Source organism: Piliocolobus tephrosceles, chromosome 8 (genome assembly GCF_002776525.5).
Source record: "Piliocolobus tephrosceles isolate RC106 chromosome 8, ASM277652v3, whole genome shotgun sequence".
Lineage (NCBI taxonomy): Eukaryota > Metazoa > Chordata > Mammalia > Primates > Cercopithecidae > Piliocolobus > Piliocolobus tephrosceles.
Window position 1 is genome coordinate 64,684,389 of NC_045441.1, and position 26,008 is coordinate 64,710,396.

Genomic DNA, 26,008 nt, shown 5'->3' on the forward strand with positions numbered 1-26,008 from the left:
CCACAACAGGCTGGGTGCGGTGGCTCAAGCCTGTAATCCCAGCACTTTGGGAGGCTGAGGTGGGCAGATCATGAAGGGAGGAGATCGAGACCCTCCTGGCTTAACATGGTGAAACCCCGTCTCTATTAAAAATACAAAAAATTAGCCGGGCGTGGTGGTGGGCGCCTGTAGTCCCAGCTACTTGGGAGGCTGAGGCAGGAGAATAGCATGAACCCAGGAGGCAGAGCTTGCAGTGAGCTGAGATCACACCACTGCACTCCAGCCTGGGCGACAGAGAGAGACTCCGTCTCAAAAAATTAAATTAAATTAAATTAAAATTTTTTAAGAAAGAAAAAGAAACAATCACAACACTGATTATGGAGTGTCAGGAGTAGTAGTGAAATGGGTAGCTTCCCTGACCCATTTGTAGGACTGGCTAAGGGATTGGCTCATTAACCTCTTAACCTCTCATGGGATGGCGGGGGGAGCATGCAGGTGAGCAGGTATAGGGGCCAGGACAAGTGCTTCTGGGCACGCTGGCAGGAATAGAACTTCATGTGGCTCCATGACAGCATCTAGTGGGATATCCATGACCCCTGAAGCCCCAGAAGACATGTGTTACGTTGTGCTCTTTTACGTTTGCTCTCTTCAAACAGCTTAAGTATTTAACAGCTCAGTGGAGGGTCAGGATGACAGCCTTTTGCACCAGCCCTCTTGGTACGAGAGTTCTTGTTCGGCGTCTGGGAGGAATCAGGCTACATCAGTTAATTGAAGGGTGTTGAATATAGAGGATTTTTTTGAGGAGTGGAAGTGGCTTTCAGTGGGATGGGGTGCTGGAAAGGGGATGGAGTGGAAAGGTGGTCTTCGCCTGGAGTTTGGCTGTTCCCTGCTGAACTCTTCTCTGAGGTCCTACCATCAAGCTGTCCTTCTGAAATCTCACCTTCAAGCTGTCCCTCTGAAGTCAAACTGCTCCTTTTTCACAACTACTGCTTCTCTTCTAGCCTCTTCTGTTCCACTCTGCTGCCCCTCTGACACCACTCTGCTAGTGGAGCCTGGGGTTTTTTATGGGTACAGGATGGGAAGCAGGGCAGTCCAAAAAGCAGCATTTGAGTGGGAAAACAGGAATGCATGTTCTCACTTTGGGCCACAGTACCCAGGCTTAAGGGTGTGGCCCTCACCGGAGACTGCCTTCTTCTATTCAGTATTTCCCTGCCTCCTGTCTGTATCAGTACTATGCAGTTCTTTTCTCTTTAAAATAATCCTATGATTTCCCCCTTTTGTTTTACAAATAGAAATATGGAAACTTGCAGTTTGATTTGCCTAAGATCATGTAACTAGTGAATATAGATGCTAGTTGACTCAAAATGGTCTCTACTAATTAATATTCTTCTAAGGAAAGGTGAGATAAAAGACTGAGATTTTTAAGTTTGACAAAGGGCTAATACCTAATGTCTGAAAGACATCCCCTTGGGAAAGGATTTATCTAGTTTTATATACTTTTTCTCTTCCTTTATGAAGGTAAATTTATCTCATGACATTTTTCAGCTTAATAACTTACAAACACAAGATGCAATGTATTCTAACATTTTCACCTCTCAAAGCTTTCATCCTACTTTGAAAGGAATGTGTAAAAAGGATGATGTCACCACTATTGAAATCCTGGCATCTGTAGGGCAGATCAGTGTGGGTGTGGAGCTTCTCAACACATAATGGGAGGATTGTTTTGTTAACATGAAAAGAAAAAATGTTTTCCTTTGAAATTAAGGGAAAAGATTGAATATGTTTATTGTAATTATCTGTACTAGAATTTTGCAACATACCTTACAGGTGAACCAAACATCTAACTTTAATGATGAACACCAAATACCTGGAAGAGGTTGTTAAAAAGTTAAGTAAAGAGCTAACTTGGGGAGAGGCACCTCTCCTTCTTCCCCCATTCGCAGGCACTTTTCACTGATTCTTAAAGGACAAGCCTTTGCTGTCAGTCTTGATATTTTCCTCTTCCATTTTCCTCAGCAGTTTGAAGTATTTCACAGACCTTACCAGCTTTGGAGACAGAGCTCTCCAGAGGTAGATCAGGGTGGTAGACAGTTGTAAAGGGACCTCTCTCACTTCTTCCCAATTTTCAGTAAATATCCAAAATGGTTTATACTATATACTGAACTGAAAGTAGTAAGGAATTTATAAGTAGGAAGATGTGATTATTCCTAAATTCTCTAGTTTATTTACCAAATAATAAATGCCTATCATGATATACTCACTAGATATGGGGAGTTGAACTGAACAAGTATGATTTCCTATTTCCAAGGAGCATATTGTCCAGTTGGGGATAAAAAAGTAAACGAATGCAAATTAAAATGTCAAATTGTGATGAATATTCTAAGGAAAACCTAACTGTGCTTATATAAGAGAGCCAGAGAAAGTGACTTAGATTGGGAGTGGAAGGCAGTAAGTGAAATCTCTTGGCAGACGTGGTATTTAACTTAAGCCTTTAAGGATAATAATTATCGATTTAAAGAACAAACCAGAAGTAACAGTATGTGAAAGGCACATAAAGAGCTTCACTGGGGCACAGAAAGAAAGCGTCTGTGGTTGGAGATGGAAATGGAGTGGAAGTGGGAGTAGCAGGAGACAAGAAGAGAGCTGGGGACAGACCCAGAGACAGCCTTGTAGGCTTTTTATGTTGAGTTCACCACCTCTACTGTTACCATTGCTACTATTATCATTTATATATTGTTTTAAGGGGAAAATGAAGTGAGAGAAGACTTTATTTGAAAATGACATGATCCAGTTTATCTTTACAAGAAGATTATTCTGGCTGCTCCCTCTTCAAAGTACAGTTCTACAGTGGAAACCTCTGCAGTATTTGTTTTCATACATCATGTTACCTTAAATGCATATAAGTGGGTTCAACCCAATATTCACTCCTGTAATAAAAGAATAGAACTCCTAAAGAATGCTGATCTTGCTCTTAACAAACAGGGACTGTAGGGGCTTTTCGTGTATTTTGGTTATCCACTCCTTCCTGTTTCCTGGAGCACATAATTTAATTATTGTTTTGAGTAATCACAAATGACAAGCAGGGTGTAACTGAAAATCATGTGTAAAGCATGCTTTGATTTTGTTGAGGCTGTTCTATGGTACTTAGTTTTTTTTTTTTTTTTTTCTTATGCCCTCAAGGTTGTGTCCAGTGTATGGATCTATGCCTTTTATTATAGACCTCAGTAAATTCACTGTATGACATATTAGTCAAACAAAACATCAAAAATAGCACATGCAATGAAGAAAAGCAGAGAGAAGATAAACAGAGCAAATTAAGCCACAGCAGTATCCTAAGACCTATCCAAAACAGTTATTTTATGCTTATTTTGATATGTATTATATTTAGTCTGAATATACAGGCTTTTCATTTGTTTGCACCTGAATACTGTATAATCAATAACAATGAAATAACACTGGAAAGCTACCTTTTTTCTCTTCGTCTCTCACTCTGAATGGTGCCACATTTATGTGGTGCATGCACGTGTATACAAGAATACAGAAACTAGCCAAACCCATCTTATTAAATTCATTTGGTTTATTTGATATGTTAGCCAGATTTCCTGAGCAATTCTCCAGAGGTGGAAAGAAACTCCAAAATGATAGACCACCTAGCTGCAGAAGGTGGTATGAATTACATTCATATTGTATTAAGTAAAATTAACAGTTTATATTAATAACTGATTGTCATGGTTTTAAAATATTAATTGAGGGAGCTAGGATGATTTGCTTTAAATACTATTTTCTCTATTTTTTTCTTTGTATGTTTCACATATCTTCATCTTTTTAATTGTTTATAGTCTTGAAATACAGGAACCTGTTGAAATATTACTCTTCCTAAAGGAACCAGATGGTTAATCTGTAAAAGCGGTCTTTTGCATCTTGTCTGCTTAGAAATGAGGTCATTGCTTACAAGTTCTGGACAACTATTATACTAAGCTTATGAAATAAAAACAGAAACCAGCCACCATCAATTTTTGGGCATGTATTCATAAAGTCAAATCTTAGCCTTTAATTCAGGAATTTTTTTGATTTTACACACAAAGTAAATATGTTTAGAGGAAAATAGATATAAAAAGTTGCCAGAGTTGTTTTTGTATGTAGATTATAGTTAACCATCAGCAATTGATTTTGAAGAATGTTATATACTAAATTGCTTATGCTATTTAAATTGAGATGTAGTTTCAGAACTCAGTGATTTCACTTCATTTCATTAAATTTTTTTTCTCCAGTTATAGGATACATGATGTCTGCAAAGCATCTTTTTATGCTTATGTTATCCCTAATAATTGAGTTTGGAAATGTATTTTATGTCAAGTGTTTGTGTGTAGTATAATTTTACTTTATAATGCCACAAAATAGATTATTTTGTTTTTCTGGTAGCTTTAGCTAAACAATGGTTCCTAGGTTTTGGTGGTTCTGGGACAACTGAATCAAATATACCACTTTGAGCTTATAACCACAGTAAATTATTCGTTACCTTGTTACCGGAGACCTTCTTTCCAAGACCTACAACTTGTGTTAAAAAAAATCTTTATCTTTCTCTCTTACTTTGGCATTATATACCTTAAGTGACTATTCAGCATATGAGGGTAAAAAAAAAGTCTATACAGCTTGATCCATCATTTAAGATCTGCTCTCTACACTGAACTTTTTTTGTCACAATGCTATTGCTGTTGTGGCTCAACATGTTTTGAAATGATTAGTCTTCTAACTCTTGCACTCTATTCTACTGGATTGCATGCCTTCTCTATTTGTCAATTTTATGTTTCAAGGCTTAATTGATTACTCTTTCCATGAAGTTGTCCCCAATCTTTTTTTTAGTTATTAGATCTCCTAAATTACTCATCAATAGTTGTGTCATTCTGCATCTCCTGCTTATTATTTATCCATTTGTACATCTCTTTCACCATCTCTTATCACTGATCCCTCACATAGTGCTGTGGAGATGGAAGGAGCCAGATAAATAGTTGTGGTTAAAGATGAGAGCATGATGAACTAGCAAGCTTCTGGAGTACCTCTCTACCTGGCCAACAGCCAAATATGTTGCTGGAGATAAAGAGGTAGCCTCTGGCCATCCATCAATCATGGGACCAGTTGAGAGAGTTTCAAACACAAAGCATACCCAAGAAGGTCGAACTGATTTTCTAACCAGAAGATAGAACTATGTTCACAAAAAGAGAGAAGAGAAGGTGTTGGTAGCAGATGTTGCAGAGATTAGATGAGCTGGAGTTAGCAACAGTGATGAAATTGGTGGTGAGCAGCCTTCTGTCAGGAAAGAAAGACAGTGATGGAGAAATGAGCACTGCAGAGGGGACCTTCTTACTGGAGTGAAGAAGATAATCCATAAGTAATATTTTAAAAATGTATTCTGTAGAATTTGCAGTAAGATTCTATGTTGATATTTGAATTTGTTTTTTATATTGTCTAGAAATGTACTGTTAAAAAAAATTCTATGGTATATACATAGTTCTGAAACAAGTCACATGATCGAGTTTTTGTTCAAAATGTAATTTATCCCTAGTATTTTTAAAATATTTTGAACCTCTAAGCTAAACAATGTATATTCAACAGGCTACTAATAAGTCATAATGGGAAAGTTGTATGAGAGGGAAATTTTATGTATAAATATTGCAAGTGCACTTCTCATACAAGAGGAATATACCTTAATGAAAAATAGTTTGCTTATTACATAGGTTGATGGCAGTTTTCAGATTGAACAAATATTGGGATGATGTTTGAATATTACTTGAAAGACTATTGCATGATTTTCTTGGGATTACATGTGAAAGAACTTTTCGGTAAGCTATTCATACATATTATAGCTGATTTTAATTTTCTTTATTTTCTATCATTTTGTAAAAACGAGGTGGAAAATGGAGGTTGTTGAGAACCTTTTTAATATTTCTTATCTAGACATTTTGAGAACAATTGTCACATTTGCAGTACAATGTCAATCAATCATGTCATTTAAGTGATTGTCATTTTATCATCACATGATTTTAATATGGAAACAGGCTGCAATTGTACTTCTATATACAGTTGTCCCTTGATTTAGAGGGGGGTTCCAGGATCTACCTTTCTGCTCTACAAATGCCACAATTTATGGGTACTCTAATCCCTTACATAAAATGAAATAGTATTTATATATAACCTATATACATCTTTCTATATACATTAAATCATCTTCAGATTACAGTCTCTAATACAATATAAATGCTATATAGTTACACTGTATTTTTACAAATTTGTATTTTTATTATTTATTTTTGTTTTTCAAATGTTTTTGACTCATGCTCGAATCCTTAGCTGTGGAACCAACCGATTCTGAAGGCAGACTACATTTAGGCAGCGTCTTTATTAGGGAAAATAAAAACTTTATGCATTTAAATTAAATTATGTTGTAAACTTAGCAAGAATTTGAAGGAAAAAAGTTGAATTAATAAATTGTTTAATGTTAGTCATTTATGTTTGCCATACCAATAGATGTAATAAAGATAAAGGCAATGGCTTTGGTTCAGTAAGGTTGCAATTGTCTTTCATTTGCTAGATGAGGACATACCCCTCAGTAAATATCTACTCAAAATGAGAGAGGGCTTTTAGATTAATGTGGATTCAAATGATAGAACCTTGTTCTGGCTCAAAGTGTGATCCAGGCAACAGTTATATCAGTATCAACTGGAAGCTTCTTAGAAATATTTATTCTTTACCCCAAATCTAAAAGAATTAAAATCTGCATTTCTAACAGGATTCTCAGGAATTCCCATAGACATTGAAATTCGAGAAACACACATCTAAAATTTATTTCATTTTCCCATTAGGCTATAAACTTCTTGAAGGCAGAAACCTGTCTAGTCATTGACATGGTCTCAGTATACAATTTAGTGTCTAGTTTGTAGCTATCAATAAATATTGGTCAAATGAATGAAATTATATTAATCCATCAATGGCTAAGATACTCTGTTCTTTGTGACCTTGTTTTATTTTTAATTAAGACAGATAGGATTTGTTCATTTTAACTTGCCAGTTCTCAGCTTGCAAATGTTTTTTGCATTACTAATACATATAAAGGGATCATATTACTTTTTACATCTTTTTCATGTATCACTAGTGATTTCCGCTAATAGGACAGAACATGCTTGCCAAACATGATTTATGAGTTAATGCCAGTCATTTCCCATCTACTATACATTGTCTTTTAGTTATAGTATAATCTGTCATGAAAGCTCAACAGAAAAAGGAGCAGGGTGGTATTTTGCAGCTTTACACTTTGTGTTGATACTATACAACTTTGGATGTATAATAAAACGGGGCTGGGTGTGGTGGCTCATGCCTGTAATCCAAGCACTTTGGGAGGTTGAGGCAGGTGGATCACCTGAGGTCAGAGATTCGAGACCAGCCTGGCCAACATGGTGAAAGCCCGATTCTACTAAAAATACAAAAATTAGCCAGGCATGGTGGGGGGCACCTGTAATCCCAGCTACTTGGGAGGCTGAGGCAGGAGAATCGCTTGAACCCAAGAAGCGGAGGTTGCAGTGAGCCAAGATGACACCACTGCATTCCAGCATAGGTGACAGAGCAAAACCCTGTCTCAAAAAATAAAACTAAAAAAAAAAAAAAAAACAGGAGCTTTAAATTATTTGTGTTAGGTGCTCAAGGTTCGTTAGCATTAGAGCTTGTCATTTTCCATTCCATGGTCCTTGTAATGTTGCATCAGAAGAATAGTTGGTTTCCAACATAAGTTTTAACAGTGAGAGAGGGATGCACAAAGGAAGACTTACCATAATAATGTCTTCTACCACCGACTACTCAGCACACGTTTAATGTAGTGGGTCAGAAGCACTTGATATTACTTCGACATCAAATCTGAAGACTGAAATTGGAGGACACTTCTTAAGTACTTTCTACCCTATCCAGGACCCAGAAACATCACCGTTAAGGGAATGTGTATACTGGCAATTAAGATTGTTAGTACTTAACTGACTTCCTCCAGAATACATGTTCCTCCCCCGTACTCCTTCCCCCTGGAGTTAACTTTGGGACATGTAGAATTACTCCTCTCTGGGTAAGGGTCTTGTGATGTCTGTGACAAGGTAATAGTACCTAGAGTAGCACTGATGTCCAGTATGCTTTGGAGGTTATGTATGTGGACCTGGGAGTTTCAACAGATCTGAGTCTGAGTGCTAGCCCCTTACTGGCTGTGTAATCTTAGATTAAACTTTTGTGCCTGTGCTGCTTTATCTATAACATGAGGATGATAATACCTGCCCGTGCATAGGTGTACTATGTAGTTTTAACAAGATAATTGTTGAAAGTATTTAGCAGAGATTCTGGAAAGTTATAAAGCCTCAATAAATACAATATATTAAATGTAAAGGGATAATGGAGATACGATTTAAAAGGTCCTCTAAAAGTGGAAGAAGTGAGTAGAGTTATAACAGCAAGCATTTAATATAGCACTGTGCATTAGGTGACCCAAAACATGAATGTTATTGGGTCTTTACATATATTCAAAGATGAATGACTTGACAGCATAAGCGTTAGACTTTAGACTTTCTAGAACAGCAGTTGTTGGGAAAAGTCCTTGGACTCAGACAGAGGCAGTGTCCACTGCATTATGTAGCACTGCAAATGGATCTTCTGGGCTGAATGTTAGATTCCAGTCTTTGTGCTGGGACTTTTAAGTTGCATAGTGAGGGAAGCACCACTCTCTTGTGTGATAAGAGATTGGGATCCAATAGCAGTGCAATGTCTCAGAACCTTGGTTATAGTACTATTCTGTCTACCCAGTGTCTGGGATTGGGAGAGTATCAAACCTGCTTTAATGTGACCAGCTAGCTAGAGTTAAAGTCCTATGGTGGCAGGTCATGAAGTGGAGGGCCACTGGTATGATCCACCAGCTTATGATTCACGGTTAGCAGGCTATAGCTTCTACAACCTAGCTGACTGGTAACCCAATTTATTTATTAGCTCACAACTTTACCAGGATGGACTTCTTTAAAGCCTTCTATGAGGACAAGCTATAGAGAAGACATCTTGGAAAAGTTAACCCTTACCCTTCACATACTAACTTAGCCAATCCTCATATCAATTCTATGATGTACTCATTTTACTGAGGAGTAAACTGAGCCACAGGGCTTATGTAGCTTACCCAAAGTCACACAGCAACAATGTTCTGGAGATAGATTCAAACCCAGTGATCTTGGTACCAGAGTCCATGCTCTTCATTACACACATACATACACATACAAAAAAGCTTAAAAGCTTATTCTAAGAAATAGTAAATGCTGAATGCTAGATAGACAAAAAGGGATGTTAATTGTTGTCATGTTCACAGAGTGGAAAGAAAATACATCTCTCTATAAGTCACTTGTTTATCCTATATTAGTGCCATTGTTTGAACGGTAGAGAGGCTAGAAATTGGCAGATTCAGACTCAGAGATGACCCAGCCAACTTTTTCTGTAAAAAGATGATTGACTTTTCAGAAACACATAGAGGTTGAACCTCTGACTCATGGGAATTGAACCAAAACCTTTCAGCCTTAGTTAGGCCTTACTGCTTTTTGAAATGAAAACGTTTTTGACAATCCATCTTTATTCCTAATATCCATGCTTTATATAGTATTAATATTGTGAATACACAGATGTTTGCATTTAATTTTTGGTAAATCTTTCCTAAACTCTTATTTGTTATGATGTAAGGAAAGTTTGATTTTTTGTTGTTGTACTTTAATTTACTGAACACATTGGAAGGTTGTTTTAAATTTTGTTTAAATGTCCTTTGAACCAAAATATTTACAGAAGAAGTTCTAGCCAGCAGATTGTTCCATTTGTTGTGTTTGAGTGTGGAAACATCAGGAATGACAGCGTATGATGATGCCATAGGACTTTTTTTTTTTTTTATAAACAACCTAATAGCGTTGTCTAATGTGGTCTTTGTTGATTAAAAGTGTCACAGATACCTTTGCTATATTTAGGTAAAATCTAAGTTTCTTTACTGAAGCATGGAAAATGTTGATTGTTTTCTGGTTGGGAGGAAAGCAGTATGACTAAAAGAACTACACTGAACTGGGAACAATTATTAAGAGTCTCAATTTCAAGAAGAAAAAAGATAGTTTGGTTTTACAAGAGTACAAAAATACTAATATTTGATAACTTTTATGTAAATATTGTGTATGCATTTCTGTCTTAGTCTATGGGCAGTTAGCTGAAGACTGACTTTAAGTGCAGTTTTAAATGTATCATGTAACTGAACAAATATCTTTTAATTACAATTACAATAACACTATGTGGCTGGGCATTGTGCTTTCCATATATCTATATTGTACATTCTTTTTTTTTTTTTTTTTGAGATGGAGTTTCACCCTGTTGCCCAGGCTGGAGTGCAGTGGCGTGTCTCAGCTCACTGCAACCTCTGCCTCCCAGGTTCAAGCAATTCTCTGCCTCAGCCTCCTGAGTAGCTGGGATTACAGGCGTCTACCACCACACCCGGCTAATATTTGTATTTTTAGTAGAGATGGGGTTTCACCATCTTGGCCAGGCTGGTCTTGAACTCCTGACCTCAGGTGAGCCATCCACCTTGGCCTCCCAAAGTGCTGGGATGACAGGCATGAGCCACCGCGCTTGGCCTACATTATATATTTTAAGAGTGTACATCTTATTAACTGTTAATTTAATAAATACGTAACAGCTTTGAAGAAGCAAGTAGATATTGAAGTCAATATGGGCCGAAGTTGTCATAGGTTTGAATGAGCCCAGTATTTGTGATAATAGAGAAAAATTTCTTCAGAGTTTAAGAATATTTGTGTTGAAGAGTGGAATGGGTGGCTAGGATTTGAATAGGTAGAATATAAGTAGACTATGAAGGGCTTAATGTCAAAGTCACTATTTTAGATTTAATCTAATGAGAATTACACACATATACATGTAATATGTATATAAAATTGCATGTTCTTAATAAGAAAAATGAAGCTCTTCTAGGAATACTTAAAATACTCTTAATGGTTAGGGAATACTCTCCTTTTGTCTAAAGATGTACATATAAAAATAAAATAATTCCTTAAAGTACTTAAAAATAATAGTGACAGCCAGGTGAATATGATAGATTATTCACAAAAATCTTCCTTCTCCATTGCTTTAAAAACAATAGAAAACAAGCAAAATTAACAGTAACCAAACAAACATGAGGGGCCCCACTTAATGCAGACGTTTTTAAAAGTAACAGTCAAGAAAGTAAGTGCAGATGATATTCAGGCTGATGTCTTCTAAACCCTTCCTGTGGATCTCCCAGACCTTGTAATAGGGGCAAAAATTATTTCATTAAGGTAACTCAAGGAACCTAAAACTTTTACGGCTTTGGTTAAAAAAAAAATGCTACAAAACAAGCCACTACTTGTACATATTCATCTAATAATGTGAATTAAATGAAAAATTTAGAATTGGGGGAAATTTTAAGTCACTTTCCTTGAAGGTAGATAATGTCTAATGTTAATTATGGCCACAAAATAGAATAAGAATCTAATAAACGTTTTAGATTTAAAACAACATGATTGACCAGACCTAGGCTATCGGTAGAACTTAAAATGTGCTCTTTCCTTCTCTCACAGAAGGAAGTCAGTGAATACTGACTTACAAAAAGAAGTGAGTTATTAAGAGTATAGTGTCTTTATCCTGCCCATAGCATCTCTTCTTAACCTTTAGAAATTAAACTTCCTAGAAATGAATTATCTGAAGTTTAGCAGTACTTTTGGTTTTACTGCATTTGGTTTGCATTCACTAAAATTACATAATTTAAAATGACATGCATATTATTCCATTTTAATAAAACATTCATGCTTTTAGTCCTTCATCTGTCTTTCCTGGTTACTACATATATTATTCATAGAGAATTGTTGGAATGATACTTACCTTTCAGAGTAATTATTTCTATGTAGTATTTTTTGATGAGTTTTTATTTTTAAAGAACTTTTCCACATTGTTTGTTCTAAGAACATATACTATTTTCTTGACACAAGATATTTTTTTTAAAAAAACTGGTGGCAAAGTTTTGTTTGTTTTTAACATTATTAAGCATTTGCTAGTGGTAAAAACATGAATGTTTCTGTCCTCAAAGATCCCAAACTCTGTCCTGAAGAAATTTATTTTAATACTTCAAAAAAAAAAAAAAAAAAAAAAAGAAACTGAATCAGAATCTCCCTCATGTTCTCATTCTCTGCATGCAGAAGGAAACTTTAAGATTTTTTTTTTTTTCCGAATTCAGAATTCACTTGTGCGTCTTTGCTGAAGTTAAGATCTGGTGATATGGTTGCCTTATTTCATATCTGTGAAGTCAGAAACTTGGCAGGATGTGAAACTATATCTTACTTGTATGCAAATAAGTCAACCTGACACAGTATCATAGATACTGGTGGAAGATCTGAGACTACAGGGTCAGAGAAAAGATCAGTTATTACAACCATAGCAGTAGCAAGAACAAAAATGTAGCACTCGGTTTTTTCTGAATTTCAATTTCCATGGAGAGATGCATTTAGGGTTAGTTGTTGCTAGGCAGTAGGGTTCTTTAAAAAGAACCTTGATAGTAGGAAACCCTGGCCTTATACAGGCAAATCAGCCCATCTGCTCCTCAAGAGATAACTCTGGAATGCCAAGTAAGCCTAATCCAGGGAGAGAGATGTCCCCATCTTACTGGAAAATAAATCTGTTCTAGGAAGAAATATCTCTATTTCTGCAATTTGTACAAACATGCTTGCAAAGAAAGTATGGAACAAGTTAGCTGTTAATGCCTTTGAAAATGTTTGAATACGTGAGAGACTTTTGAAAAATTGTCTCCCTATAATATCTAGATGTTACCACTTTATCAAACTTACTATTACAGAATGGATACTGGTTTCTTTTTTATTGTAGTGTTAATATATTGTTGATGACTATGGACTTTTTGGCTTTTTTCTTAATAATCTTTGAGCTTTAAGCTCAATACTAATTTTAAACTGAACTAAAATTTTAAAAATTTAATAGCCTACTAATTTCTAGAGCAAAGCTAAGGTCTTGCAAACTTTCTTTTCTCATTCTCCAGTATTTTGTCAAAATTATAACAAATTAAGTTACTAAACACATAATGTATAGACTTACAGAATTTGATGTTTTACTAAGGAACAGCATTGTATTATTTTTAGAACTATGAAGTGTAAAGCATTCTAAATGTAATACCAGTAAGAATCACTGAAATGTGATTTCCTGTGGAATTATTATAGCAAAGATATCACAGATCCCATGTCTAGTAATTCTTAAGTTTTTGTTCATATTGTTATAATAGAAAAATCTTAAAAGAAGCTAATTAGAATATTAGCTTAATTAGAATATTAAGCTTACTTAGAATATTAAGCTATATGGAATATATTAAGCTATATGGAATATTAAGCTATATGGAATATATTAAGCTATATGGAATATTAAGCTATATGGAATAAAAAAATCTTACTAGGAAAGTTTGCATAATATGTGTTCTTTTCTAAATCTAATCTAATCTGGGACTACTTATAGCAGTAGAAGTAAGTTCCCCAACAGTTTTAGGAATAGTTTGTATAGTTTAAGTCTTATTTCTCTCTCACTTATATTGTTGTGATGATTTCTTACTGCTTTCCCCATTTCTAGTTATTTCCAGTTTAGTGAAGTCTATTCCCTGTTTTAAAACTGTGTTATTTAATGTGCTTCCAGATGCCTGCAATCATCTCTGCAACCTTTCTCTTTTAGTCCTTCAACATGCTCTTCAATATTTATTTGTATAAGATAAACCAGACTACTAGCCTGTTCCAGAATATATTCTGTGTATGTCTACATTTTTTCCTATGTGAAACAATTTTCTATATCGTTGTTTGCTAAAATATGCATTATTCATAGCATAGTTCAAATGACTTTTTCTTGATAGCCTGATGAACTTCAGCATGTATTAATTTTTTAAAAAAATATAGTGTCCTTGACTTTCTGTGCCTCTCTTCTAGCAATTATGTGTTCCTTTGTAATAAAGATGTTTATGTTTGGTCTAATTTGTGAATTTATTTCTGTTTTTTCCTACTAGCATGTAAAAGTCACATCTGAGGCTCTCTGTCTTGCTGGCAGACATCTTCAGCAAATCATCTTAGATCAATGCTACAATTTTGTTTGCGTGAATGTAAGTCAATTCAAATGATTGAAAGCACTTAAGGATATGAGCAAACGTAATGTGGAAAAGAGCTAATTTGATTCTTAAATATTTATATATGAGATTATGATGAGTTCTTTTACATGTTTTTGGAGATTTTATCTTTGAAAGAGAAATAATACTTTTAACAAGCTAATTCCCATAATGAGAAGAGTGATATTTTGGACAATATTTTCAATTTTCTGTTTGTACCTGGTCCAAAGTAGATAATAAGAGACAGGTTTGACTCAATTAGTAGATCAAAATTTGACATGTATAACTTTATGGATATCTTTTAAAATTGTTTCTAAATTAAAAACTAAGCTTGATAAATATTTTGAATGTTATGCAGAATGTCTCCATTTATTTCTTGAATTAACTTTTAAGTCATTTAAAAAGTCTTCTCGTATCCTTTTATTTTTCTCGTCTTTTAGGTTATGACTTCTGATTTTCAAGAAACCCAGAAGTTACTGAGCATGCTTGAAGAGAGTAATCTTTCCATTTTATATCCTGTTGTTGTTGTTTCAGTAAGTGAAATTAATGCAGATTTTTCTCACTTATGCTTCCTTCTTTGTAACTCAATGTACATACTTTTAAAAACTCATCCAATTGAGAGCACTGACCCAAACTCAAAAGAAACTCTTCTTTGTGGATTCCTCTGCTTACTGTCTAGCTGTGACTTCTATGACTGAATGCCTTTGTTATTGCAATCATTTGGTTGCACTCACAGGTTTGGAAATCTTTTTCAACCCAGCAATCAATTTCATTTTTTTTTTCCTTCACTAAAATGGCAAAGTATTGAGCTTAAGTCAACTGGTTGTTTTGATAATGTAAAACAGCTTTATTTAAAATATTATCAGAATAGGCTGGGCGCGGTGGCTCACGTCTGTAATCCCAGCATTTTGGGAGGCCAAGGTGGGCGGATCACGAGGTCAGGAGATCGAGACCATCCTGGCTAACACGGTGAAACCCCGTCTCTACTAAAAATACAAAAAATTAGCCAGAATTAGCCAGGCATGGTGGCGGGCGCCTATAGTCCCAGCTACTTGGGAGGCTGAGACAGGACAATGTCGTGAACCCAGGAGGTGGAGCTTGAAGTGAGCGGACATCACGCGACTGCACTCCAGCTTGGGAGACAGCACAAGACTCCGTCGCAAAAAAAAAAAAAAAAAAAAAAAAACATATATATATATATATATATAAAAAATCAGAATCCCATTAGGGAAGCATTCCAGATGTTAATGTGAGGGAGAAAACCTAGTGGAAGAAAAGTGATTCTTGGGTTGTTTCATTTTATCTGTTCCACCGAAAGCAAAAGTAGAATAAGCAACAAATTAAAGAGAATTCCTAGAAGAATGGCCTAGGAAAATTTTGGAGAGATTTTTCCATGAAAATCTAAAAGTATGCATTTAGTTCAGAATTTATTTGATTAGCCCATTAAACTATATAGCAGAGGGGACTATCAGTAAAGTCAGGAAGGAACAAAATCAGAGCCCAAGCCCTCTAAATGGACTGAGGAGCGGAATCTATACTTGGTAGTATTTTGCTGTGTGAAGGAGTTCCAGACATTAAACTCTCAGAAGTGCCTAGCAACTTCCCAGTTCCTAAAGCTCAGGCCCATCCCATACTGTGGGAATTTAATTCTTGTCAGGTAAGATTAGTAATAAAGAATAAAGATAATTTGCAATATAAATAATTCTTGACTGAGTAATGCAAGTAGTAACAAATGAGCAACTATGGGAGATTTAATTAATTCAGTGGCCTCTTTATTTCGTCATATACCATAAAGATAACTTTCATGGTTGCATCTGATTTTGAAACCCAAGCTTCTTCTGTAACTGATCTTCATAGAACACAGAAGCTTTCATTGAACTTTTTAGGAACAATATGGAATATATCCAGTATTGGAAGCCTCTGAGGCTCTGTAGGATAGAGGTAAGTTCAAAGCTCTATGTTTGGCCTTTTATTTGTCTCTCCACATTTCCTTGCTTAGAAATTTCATTTTCTCATGTTCCCAGATATGCTGATGAGACTGTCCAATACAGTGAAAATAACAGAGGCTTTAAACTCAGAACATTTGTTTCTTGGTCTAGTTACTTAATTGTTCTGAGATTTGGTTTCCTCGATGTAGAAACAAGGCTAGTAACTCTACTTCTTAAGTTGTTATAAGGATGAAAGTGAGTGAATGCAAAATGTAGTTTCTATCACAGTGCTAGGCCCTGAGCAGGCATGTGAGGTTAGTTTTATTTAATAGTCTGGTCCTCTTTATTTTGTCTCTGGATGAGATGACTCCAAATTAACTTCCACAGCTCTAATCTTATTCCTAAGTTTCAGCCAAGTATTTCCCAACATTTTTTTTTTTTTTTTAAATTATACTCTAAGTTCTGAGGTACATGTGCACAAGCTGCAAGTTTATTACATTGGTATACATGTGCCATGTTGGTTTGCTACACCCATCAACCTCTCATTTACATTCAGTATTTCTCCTAATGCTATTCTTCCCCGAGTCCCCCACCCCCTGACAGGCCCCAGTGTGTGATGTTCCCCTCCCTATGTCCATGTGTTCTCATTGCTCAACTCCCACTTATGAGGGAGAACATGTGGTGTTTGGTTTTCTGTTCTTGTGTTAGTTTGCTGAGAATGATGGCTTCCATTTTCCTGTATGTCCCTGCAAGGGATATGAATGCATCCTTTTTTTATGTCTGCATAGTATTCCATGGTGTATATGTGCCACATTTTCTTTATCCAGTCTATCATTGATGGGCATTTGGGTTGATTCCAAGACTTTGCTATTGTGAACAGTGCTGCAATAAACATATGTGTGCATGTATCTTTATTGTAGAATGATTTATAATCCTTTGGGTATATACCCAGTAATGGGATTGCTGAGTCTAATGGTATTTCTGGTTCTAGATTCTTGAGGAATCACTACACTGTCTTCCACAATGGCACCAGCAGTATAAAAGCGTTCCAATTTCTCCACATCTTCTCCAGCATCTGTTGTTTCCTAACTTTTTAATGATTGCCATTCTAAGTGGTGTGAGATGGTATCTCATTTTGATTTTGATTTGCATTTCTCTAATGACCAGTGATGATGAGCATTTTTTCATGTGTTTCTTGGCTGCATAAATGTCTTCTTTTGAGAAGTGTCTGTTCGTATTCTTTGCCCATTTTTTGATGAAGTTGTTTTCTTCTTGTAAATTTGTTTATATCCCTTGTAGATTCTGGATATTCGACCTTTGTCAGATGGATAAATTGCAAACATTTTCTCCCATACTGTAGGTGGCCTATTCACTCTGATGATAGTTTTTTTTTTTTTTTTTTTTTTTGCTGTGCAGACGCTCTTTCATTTAATTAGATCCCATTTGTCAATTTTGGCTTTTGTTGCCATTGCTTTTGGTGTTTTAATCATGAAGACTTTGGCTATCCCTATGTCCTGAATGGTATTACCTATGTTTTCTTCTAGGGTTTTTATGGTTTCAGATTTTACTTTTAAGTGTTTAATCCATCTTGAGTTAATTTTTGTATAAAGTGTAAGGAAGGGATCCAGTTTTAGCTTTCTGCATGTGGTTAGCCAGTTTTCCTAGCACCATTTATTAAATAGGGAATCCTTTTCTCATGCTTGTTTTTGTCAGATTTGTCAAAGATGAGATTGTTGTAGATGTGGGGTGTATTTCTGAGACCTCTGTTCTGTTCCATTGGACTATATATCTCTGTTTTGGTACCAGTACCATGCTGTTTTGGTTACTGTAGCCTTGTAGTATAGTTTGAAGTCAGGTAGTGTGATGCCTCCAGCTTTGTTCTTTTTGCTTAGGATTGTCTTGGCAATGCAGGCTCATTTTTGGTTCCATATGAACTTTAAAGTAGTTTTTTCCAATTCTGTGAAGAAAGTCAGTGGTAGCTTGATAGGGATACCATTGAATCTATAAATTACTTTGGGCAGTATGACCATCTTCACGATATAGATTTTTCCTATGCATGAGCATGGAATGTTCTTCCAATTGTTTGTGTCCTCTTTTATTTCCTTGAGCAGTGGTTTGTAGTTCTTTTTGAAGAGGTCTTTCACAGGCCTTGTAAGTTGAATTCCTAGGTATGTTATTCTCTTTGTAGCAATTGTGAATGGGAGTTAACACATGATTTTGCTCTCCATTTGTCTGTTATTGGTGTATAGGAATGCTTTGCGATTTTTGCACATTAATTTTGTATCCTGAGACTTTGCTGAAGTTGTTTATCAGCTGAAGGAGATTTTGGGCTGAGATGATGGGATTTTCTAAATATACAATCATGTCATCTGCAAACAGGGACACTTTGACTTCCTCTTTTCCTAACTGAATACCCTTTATTTCTTTCTTTTGCCTGATTGCCCTGGCCAGAACTTGCAATACTATGTTGAATAGGAGTGATGAGAGGGGGCATCCTTGTCTTGTGCCAGTTTTTTATCCTTCCCTCCTTCCCTCCCTCCCTCCCTTCCTCTCTCCCTCCTTTCCTCTTTCCCTCCCTCCCTCTCTTCCTCCCTCTCTCCATCCCTCTCTTCCTCTCTTCCTCTCTTTCTTATACTTTAAGTTCTAGGGTACATGTGCACAACGTGCAGGTTTGTTACATATGTATACATGTGCCATATTGGTGTGCTGCACCCATTAACTCATCGTTTACATTAGGTATTTCTCCTAATGCTATCCCTCCCCCCCCCTTTCCTCCTCCCCCCACTGCACTACAGGCCCCAGTGTATGATGTTCCCCACCCTTGTTCAAGTGTTCTCATTGTTCAATTCCCTCCTATGAGTGAGAACATGCAGTGTTTGGTTTTCTGTCCTTGCAGTAGTTTGCTCAGAATAATGGTTTCCAGCTTCATCCATATCCCTACAAAGGACAAGAACTCATCTTTTTTATGGCTGCATAGTATTCCACGGTGTGTATGTGCCACATTTTCTTTATCCAGTCTATCATTGATGGACATTTGGGTTGGTTCCAAGTCTTTGCTATTGTGAATAGTGCCACAATAAACATATGTGTGCATGTGTCTTTATAGTAGCATGATTTATAAACCTTTGGGTATATACCCAGTAATGGGTTCACTGTGTTAAATGGTATTTCTAGTTCTAGATCCTTGAGGAATCACCACACTGTCTTCCACAATGGTTGAACTAGTTTACACTCCCACCAACAGTGTAAAAGCGTTCCTATTTCTCCACATCCTCTCCAGCCCCTGTTGTTTCCTGACTTTTTAATGATCGCCATTCTAACTGGTGTGAGATGGTATCTCATTGTGGTTTTGGTTTGCATTTCTCTGATGGTGAGTAATGATGAGCATTTTTTCATGTGTCTGTTGGCTGCATAGATTTCTTTTGAGAAGTATCTGTTCATATTCTTTGCCCACTTTTCGATGGGGTTGTTTGATTTTTTCTTGTAAATTTGTTTGAGTTCTTGGTAGATTCCAGATATTAGCTCTTTGTCAGATGAGTAGATTGCAAAAATTTTCTACCGTTCAGTAGGTTGCCTGTTCACTCTACTGGTAGTTTCTTTTGCTGTGCAAAAGCTCTTTAGTTTAATTAGATCCCATTTGTCTATCTTGACCTTTGTTGCCATTGCTTTTGATGTTTGAGTCATGAAGTTCTTGCCCATGCCTATGTCCTGAATAGTGTCGCCTAACTGAAACACAGCTCTGCAACAAACGGAACTAATAGACATCTACAGAACTCTCCACCCCAAATCAACAGAATATATATTCTTCTCAGCACCACATTACACTTATTCTAAAACTGACCACATAGTTGCAAGTAAAGCACTCCTCAGCAAATGTAAAAGAACAGAAATCATAACATACTGTCTCTTATTCCACAGTGTAATCAAATTAGAACTCAGGATTAAGAAAGTCATTCAGAACTGCACAACTACATGGAAACTGTTCAACCTGCTTCTGAGTAATTACTGGGTAAACAATGAAATGAAGGCAGAAATTAAGATGTTCTTTGAAACCAATGAGAACAAAGATACTACAGGCCAGAATCTCTGGTACATTTTTAAAGCAGTGTGTAGAGGGAAATTTATAGCACTAAATGCCCACAAGAGAAAGCAGGAAAGATCTAAAATCGACACCCCAACATCACAATTAAAAGAACTAGAGAAGCAAGAGCAAGCACATTGAAAAGCTAGCAGAAGACAAGAAATAACTAAGATCAGAGCAGAACTGAAGGAGATAGTGATACAAAAAACCCTTCAAAAACTCAATTAATACAGGATCTGGTTTTTTGAAAAGGTCAACAAAATTGGTAGACGGCTAGCAAGACTAATAAAGAAAAGAGAGAAGAATCAAATAGACACAATAAAAGATGATAAAGGGGATATCACCATCGATCCCACAGAAATACAGACTACCATCAGGGAATACTATAAACACCTATACACAAATAAATTAGAAAATCTAGAAGAAATGGATAAATTCCTGGACACATACACCCTCCCAAGACTAAACCAGGAAGAAGTTGAATCCCTGAATAGACCAATAACAGGCTCTGAAATAGAGGCAATAATTAATAGCCTACCACCCAAAAGAAGTCCAGGACCAGATGAATTCACAGTTGACTTCTACCAGAGATACAAAGAGGAGCTGGTAGCATTCCTTCTGAAACTATTCCAATCAACAGAAAATGAGGGACTCCTCCCTAACTTATTTTATGAGGCCAGCATCATCCTGATACCAACGCCCGGCAGAGATAAAACAAAAAAAGGTAAATTTAGATTAATATCTCTGATAAACATCAATGCAAAAATCCTCAATAAAATAAAACTGAGTCTTGTGCCAGTTTTCAAAGGGAATGCTTCCAGTTTTTGCCCATTTAGTATGATATTGGCAGTGGGTTTGTTATAAATAGCTCTTACTATTTTGAGATACATTCCATCAATACTTTGTTTATTGAGAGTTTTTAGCATGAAGCACTGTTGAATTTTGTCAAAGGCCTTTTCTACATCTATTGAGATAATCATGTGGTTTTTGTTGTTGATTCTGTTTATGTGATGGGTTACATTTATTGATTTGCATATGTTCAACCAGCCTTGCATCCCAGGGGTGAAGCAGACTTCATTGTGGTGGATAGGTTTTTTGATGTGCTGCTGGGTTTGGTTTGCCAGTATTTTATTGAGGATTTTCACATCGTTGTTCAAAAGGGACATTGACTTAAAATTTTCTTTTTTTGTTGAGTCTCTGTCAGGTTTTGGTATCAGGATGATGCTGGCCTCATAAAATGAGTTAAGGAGGATTCCCTCTTTTTCTATTGATTGGAATAGTTTCAGAAGGAACGGTACCAGCTCCTCTTTGTACCTCTGGTAAAATACAGCTGTGAATCCATCTGGTCCTGGACGTTTTTTGGTTGGTAGGCTATTAATTACTTCTTCAATTTCAGAACCCATTAGTGGTCTATTTAGAGATTTGACTTCTTCTTGGTTTAGTCTTGGGAGGGTGTATGTGTCCAGGAATTTATCCATTTCTTGTAGATTTTCTTGTTTATTTGCATAGAGGTGTTTATAGTATTCTCTGATGGTAGTTTGTATTTCTGTGGGATCAATGGTGATATGCTCGTTATCATTTTTATTGTGTCTATTTGATTCTTCTCTCTTTTTTTTCTTTATTAGTCTTGCTAGTCATCTATCTATTTTGTCAGTCTTCTCGGAAAACCATCTTCTGGACTCATGGATTTTTTTGAAGGGTTTCTTTGTCTCTATCTCCTTCAGTTCTGCTCTGATCTTAGTTCTTCTTGTCTTTTGGTAACTTTTGAATTTGTTTGCTCTTGCTTCTCTAGTTCTTTTAATTGTGATGTTAGAGTATCAGTTTTAGATCTTTCATGCTTTCTCTTGTGGACATTTAGTGCTATAAATTTCCCTCTACACACTGCTTTAAATATGTCCCAGAGATTCTGGTACATTGTGTCTTTGTTCTCATGGTTTTCAAAGGATATCTTTATTTCTGTCTTCATTTCTTTACTTACCCAGTAGTCATTCAGGAGCATGTTGTTCAGTTTCCATGTAGTCGTACAGTATTGAGTGAGTTTCTTAATCCTGAGTTCTAATTTGATTGCTTTCTGGTCTGAGAGACGGTTTGTTGTGATCTCCATTCTTTTACATTTGCTAAGGAATGTTTTACTTCGAATTATGTGGTCAATTTTAGAATAAGTGCAATGTGGTGATGAGAAGAAGGTATATTCTGTTGATTTGGGGTGGAGAGTTCTGTAGATTTCTATTAGCTCCATTTGGTCCAGGGCTGAGTTCAAGTCCTGATTATCCTTGTTAATTTTCTGTCTCATTGAACTGTCTAATACTGACAGTGGGGTGTTAAAGTCTTCCATTATTATTGTATGGGAGTCTAATTCTCTTTGTAGGTCTCTAAGAACTTGCTTCATTAATCTAGGTGCTCCTGTATTGGGTGCATATATATTTAGGATAGTCAGCTCTTCTTGTTGCATTGATCCCTTTACCATAGGTGATGCCCTTCTTTGTCTTTTTTGATCTTTGTTGGTTTATTTATTTATTTATTTATTTATTTTTTTTGAGGCGGAGTCTTGCTCTGTCGCCCTGACTGGAGTGCAGTGGCCGGATCTCAGCTCACTGCAAGCTCCGCCTCCGGGGTTTACGCCATTCTCCTGCCTCAGCCTCCTGAGTAGCTGGGACTACAGGCGCCTGCCACCTCGCCCGGCTAGTTTTTGTATTTTTAGTAGAGATGGGGTTTCACCGTGTTAGCCAGGATGGTCTCGATGTCCTGACCTCGTGATCCGCCCGTCTCGGCCTCCCAAAGTGCTGGGATTACAGGCTTGAGCCACCGCGCCCGGCTTTGTTGGTTTAAAGTCTGTTTCATCAGAGACTAGGATTGCAACCCCTGCTTTTTTTTTTGCTTTCCATTTGCTTGCTAACTCTTCATCTGTCCTTTTATTTTGAGCCTATGTGTGTCTTTGCACGTGAGATGGGTCTCCTGAATATAGCACACCAATGGGTCTTGACTCTTTATCCCATTTGCCAGTCTGTGTCTTTCAATTTGGGTATTTATTCCATTTACATTTAAGGCTAATATTGTTATTTGTGAATTTGATCCTATCATTATGATTCCAGCTGGTTATTTTGCCTGTTAGTTGATGCAGTTTCTTTATATATCATCAGTGGTCTTTACAGTTTGGCATGTTTTTGCAATGGCTGGTACTGGTTGTTCCTTTCCATGTTTGGTGCTTCCTTCAGAAGCTCTTGTAAGGCAGGCCTGGTGTTGATAAACTCTGTCAGTATTTGCTGTTCTGTAAAGAATTTTATTTCTCCTTCACTTATGAAGCTTAATTTGACTGGATATGAAATTCTGAGTTGAAATTAAAAGACACAGACTGGCAAACTGGATAAAGAGTCAAGACCCATCAGTCTGCTGTCTTCAGGAGACCCATCTCACATGCAGAGACATACATAGGCTCAAAATAAAAGGATGGAGGAAGATCTACCAAGCAAATGGAGAACAAAAAAAAGCAGGGGTTGCAATCCTAGTCTCTGATAAAACAGACTTTAAACCATCAAAGATCAAAAGAGACAAAGAAGGCCATTACATAATGGTAAAGGGATCAATCCAACAGGAAGAGCTAACTATCCTAAATATATATGCACCTAATACAGGAGCACCCAGATTCATAAAGCAAGTCCTTAGAGACTTACAAAGAGACTTAGACTCCCATACAATAATAATGGGAGACTTCAACACTCCACTGTCAACATTAGACAGATCAACGAGACAGAAAGTTAACAAGGATATCCAGGAATTGAACTCATCTCTGCACCAAGCGGACCTAATAGACATCTATAGAACTCTCCACCCCAAGTCAACAGAATATACATTCTTCTCAGCACCACATCACACTTATTCCAAAATTGACCACATAATTGGAAGTAAAGCACTCCTCAGCAAATGTAAAAGAACAGAAATTATAACAAACTGTCTCTCTGACCACAGTGCAATCAAACTAGAACTCAGGACTAAGAAACTCAATCAAAACCGCTCAACTACATGGAAACTGAACAACCTGCTCCTGAATGACTACTGGGTACATAACGAAATGAAAGCAGAAATAAAGATGTTCTTTGAATCCAATGAGAACAAAGATACAACATACCAGAATCTCTGGGACACATTTAAAGCAGTGTGTAGAGGGAAATTTATAGCACTAAGTGCCCACAAGAGAAAGCAGGAAAGATCTAAAATTGACACTCTAACATCACAATTAAAAGAACTAGAGAGGCAAGAGCAAACACATTCAAAAGCTAGCAGAAGGCAAGAAATAACTAAGATCAGAGCAGAACTGAAGGAGATAGAGACACAAAAAACCCTCCAAAAAATCAATGAATCCAGGAGTTGGTTTTTTGAAAAGATCAACAAAATTGACAGACCGCTAGCAAGGCTAATAAAGAAGAAAAGAGAGAGGAATCAAATAGACGCAATTAAAAATGATAAAGGGAATATCACCACCGACCCCACAGAAATACAAACTACCATCAGAGAATACTATAAACACCTCTACGCAAATCAACTAGAAAATCTAGAAGAAATGGATAATTTCCTGGACACGTACATTCTCCCAAGACTAAACCAGGAAGAAGTTGAATCCCTGAATAGACCAATAGCAGCCTCTGAAATTGAGGCAACAATTAATAGCCTACCCACCAAAAAAAGCCCAGGACCAGATGGATTCACAGCTGAATTCTACCAGAGGTACAAGGAGGAGCTGGTACCATTCCTTCTGAAACTATTCCAATCAATAGAAAAAGAGGGAATCCTCCCTAACTCATTTTATGAGGCCAACATCATCCTGATACCAAAGCCTGGCAGAGACACAACAAAAAAAGAGAATTTTAGACCAATCTCCCTGATGAACATCGATGCAAAAATCCTCAATAAAATACTGGCAAACCGGATTCAGCAGCACATCAAAAAGCTTATCCACCATGATCAAGTGGGCTTCATCCCTGGGATGCAAGGCTGGTTCAACATTCGCAAATCAATCAACGTAATCCAGCATATCAACAGAACCAAAGACAAGAACCACATGATTATCTCAATAGATGCAGAAAAGGCTTTTGACAAAATTCAACAGCCCTTCATGCTAAAAACGCTCAACAAATTCGGTATTGACGGAACGTACCTCAAAATAATAAGAGCTATTTATGACAAACCCACAGCTAATATCATACTGAATGGGCAAAAACTGGAAAAGTTCCCTTTGAAAACTGGCACAAGACAGGGATGCCCTCTCTCACCACTCCTATTCAACATAGTGTTGGAAGTTCTGGCTAGGGCAATCAGGCAAGAGAAAGAAATCAAGGGTATTCAGTTAGGAAAAGAAGAAGTCAAATTGTCCCTGTTTGCAGATGACATGATTGTGTATTTAGAAAACCCCATCGTCTCAGCCCAAAATCTTCTTAAGCTGATAAGCAACTTCAGCAAAGTCTCAGGATACAAAATTAATGTGCAAAAATCACAAGCATTCTTATACACCAGTAACAGACAAGCAGAGAGCCAAATCAGGAATGAACTTCCATTCACAATTGCTTCAAAGAGAATAAAATACCTAGGAATCCAACTTACAAGGGATGTAAAGGACCTCTTGAAGGAGAACTACAAACCACTGCTCAGTGAAATCAAAGAGGACACAAACAAATGGAAGAACATACCATGCTCATGGATAGGCAGAATCAATATTGTGAAAATGGCTATACTGCCCAAGGTTATTTATAGATTCAATGCCATCCCCATCAAGCTACCAATGACTTTCTTCACAGAATTGGAAAAAACTGCTTTAAA

At 36.6% G+C, this 26,008-nt stretch overlaps 1 protein-coding gene and 1 long non-coding RNA gene across 2 annotated transcripts in view; one reads left to right on the plus strand and one right to left on the minus strand.

Moving 5' to 3' along the window:
* The window catches only part of CRPPA (CDP-L-ribitol pyrophosphorylase A), a 339,038-nt gene that overhangs the window by 144,041 nt on the left and 168,989 nt on the right, over positions 1–26,008 (plus strand). The window contains exons 7-8 of the mRNA XM_023215905.1: positions 14,093–14,185; positions 14,629–14,721. Of these exons, the coding sequence (XP_023071673.1) occupies positions 14,093–14,185; positions 14,629–14,721 (186 nt within the window). The remainder of the gene's footprint in view (positions 1–14,092; positions 14,186–14,628; positions 14,722–26,008) is intronic.
* LOC111545025 overlaps positions 3,542–26,008 on the minus strand; it is a 39,239-nt gene continuing 16,772 nt past the window's right edge. Inside the window, exons 3-4 of the long non-coding RNA XR_002732318.1 lie at positions 7,800–7,884; positions 3,542–5,286 (exon numbers count right to left, since the gene is read on the minus strand). This is a non-coding gene — a long non-coding RNA (uncharacterized LOC111545025). The remainder of the gene's footprint in view (positions 5,287–7,799; positions 7,885–26,008) is intronic.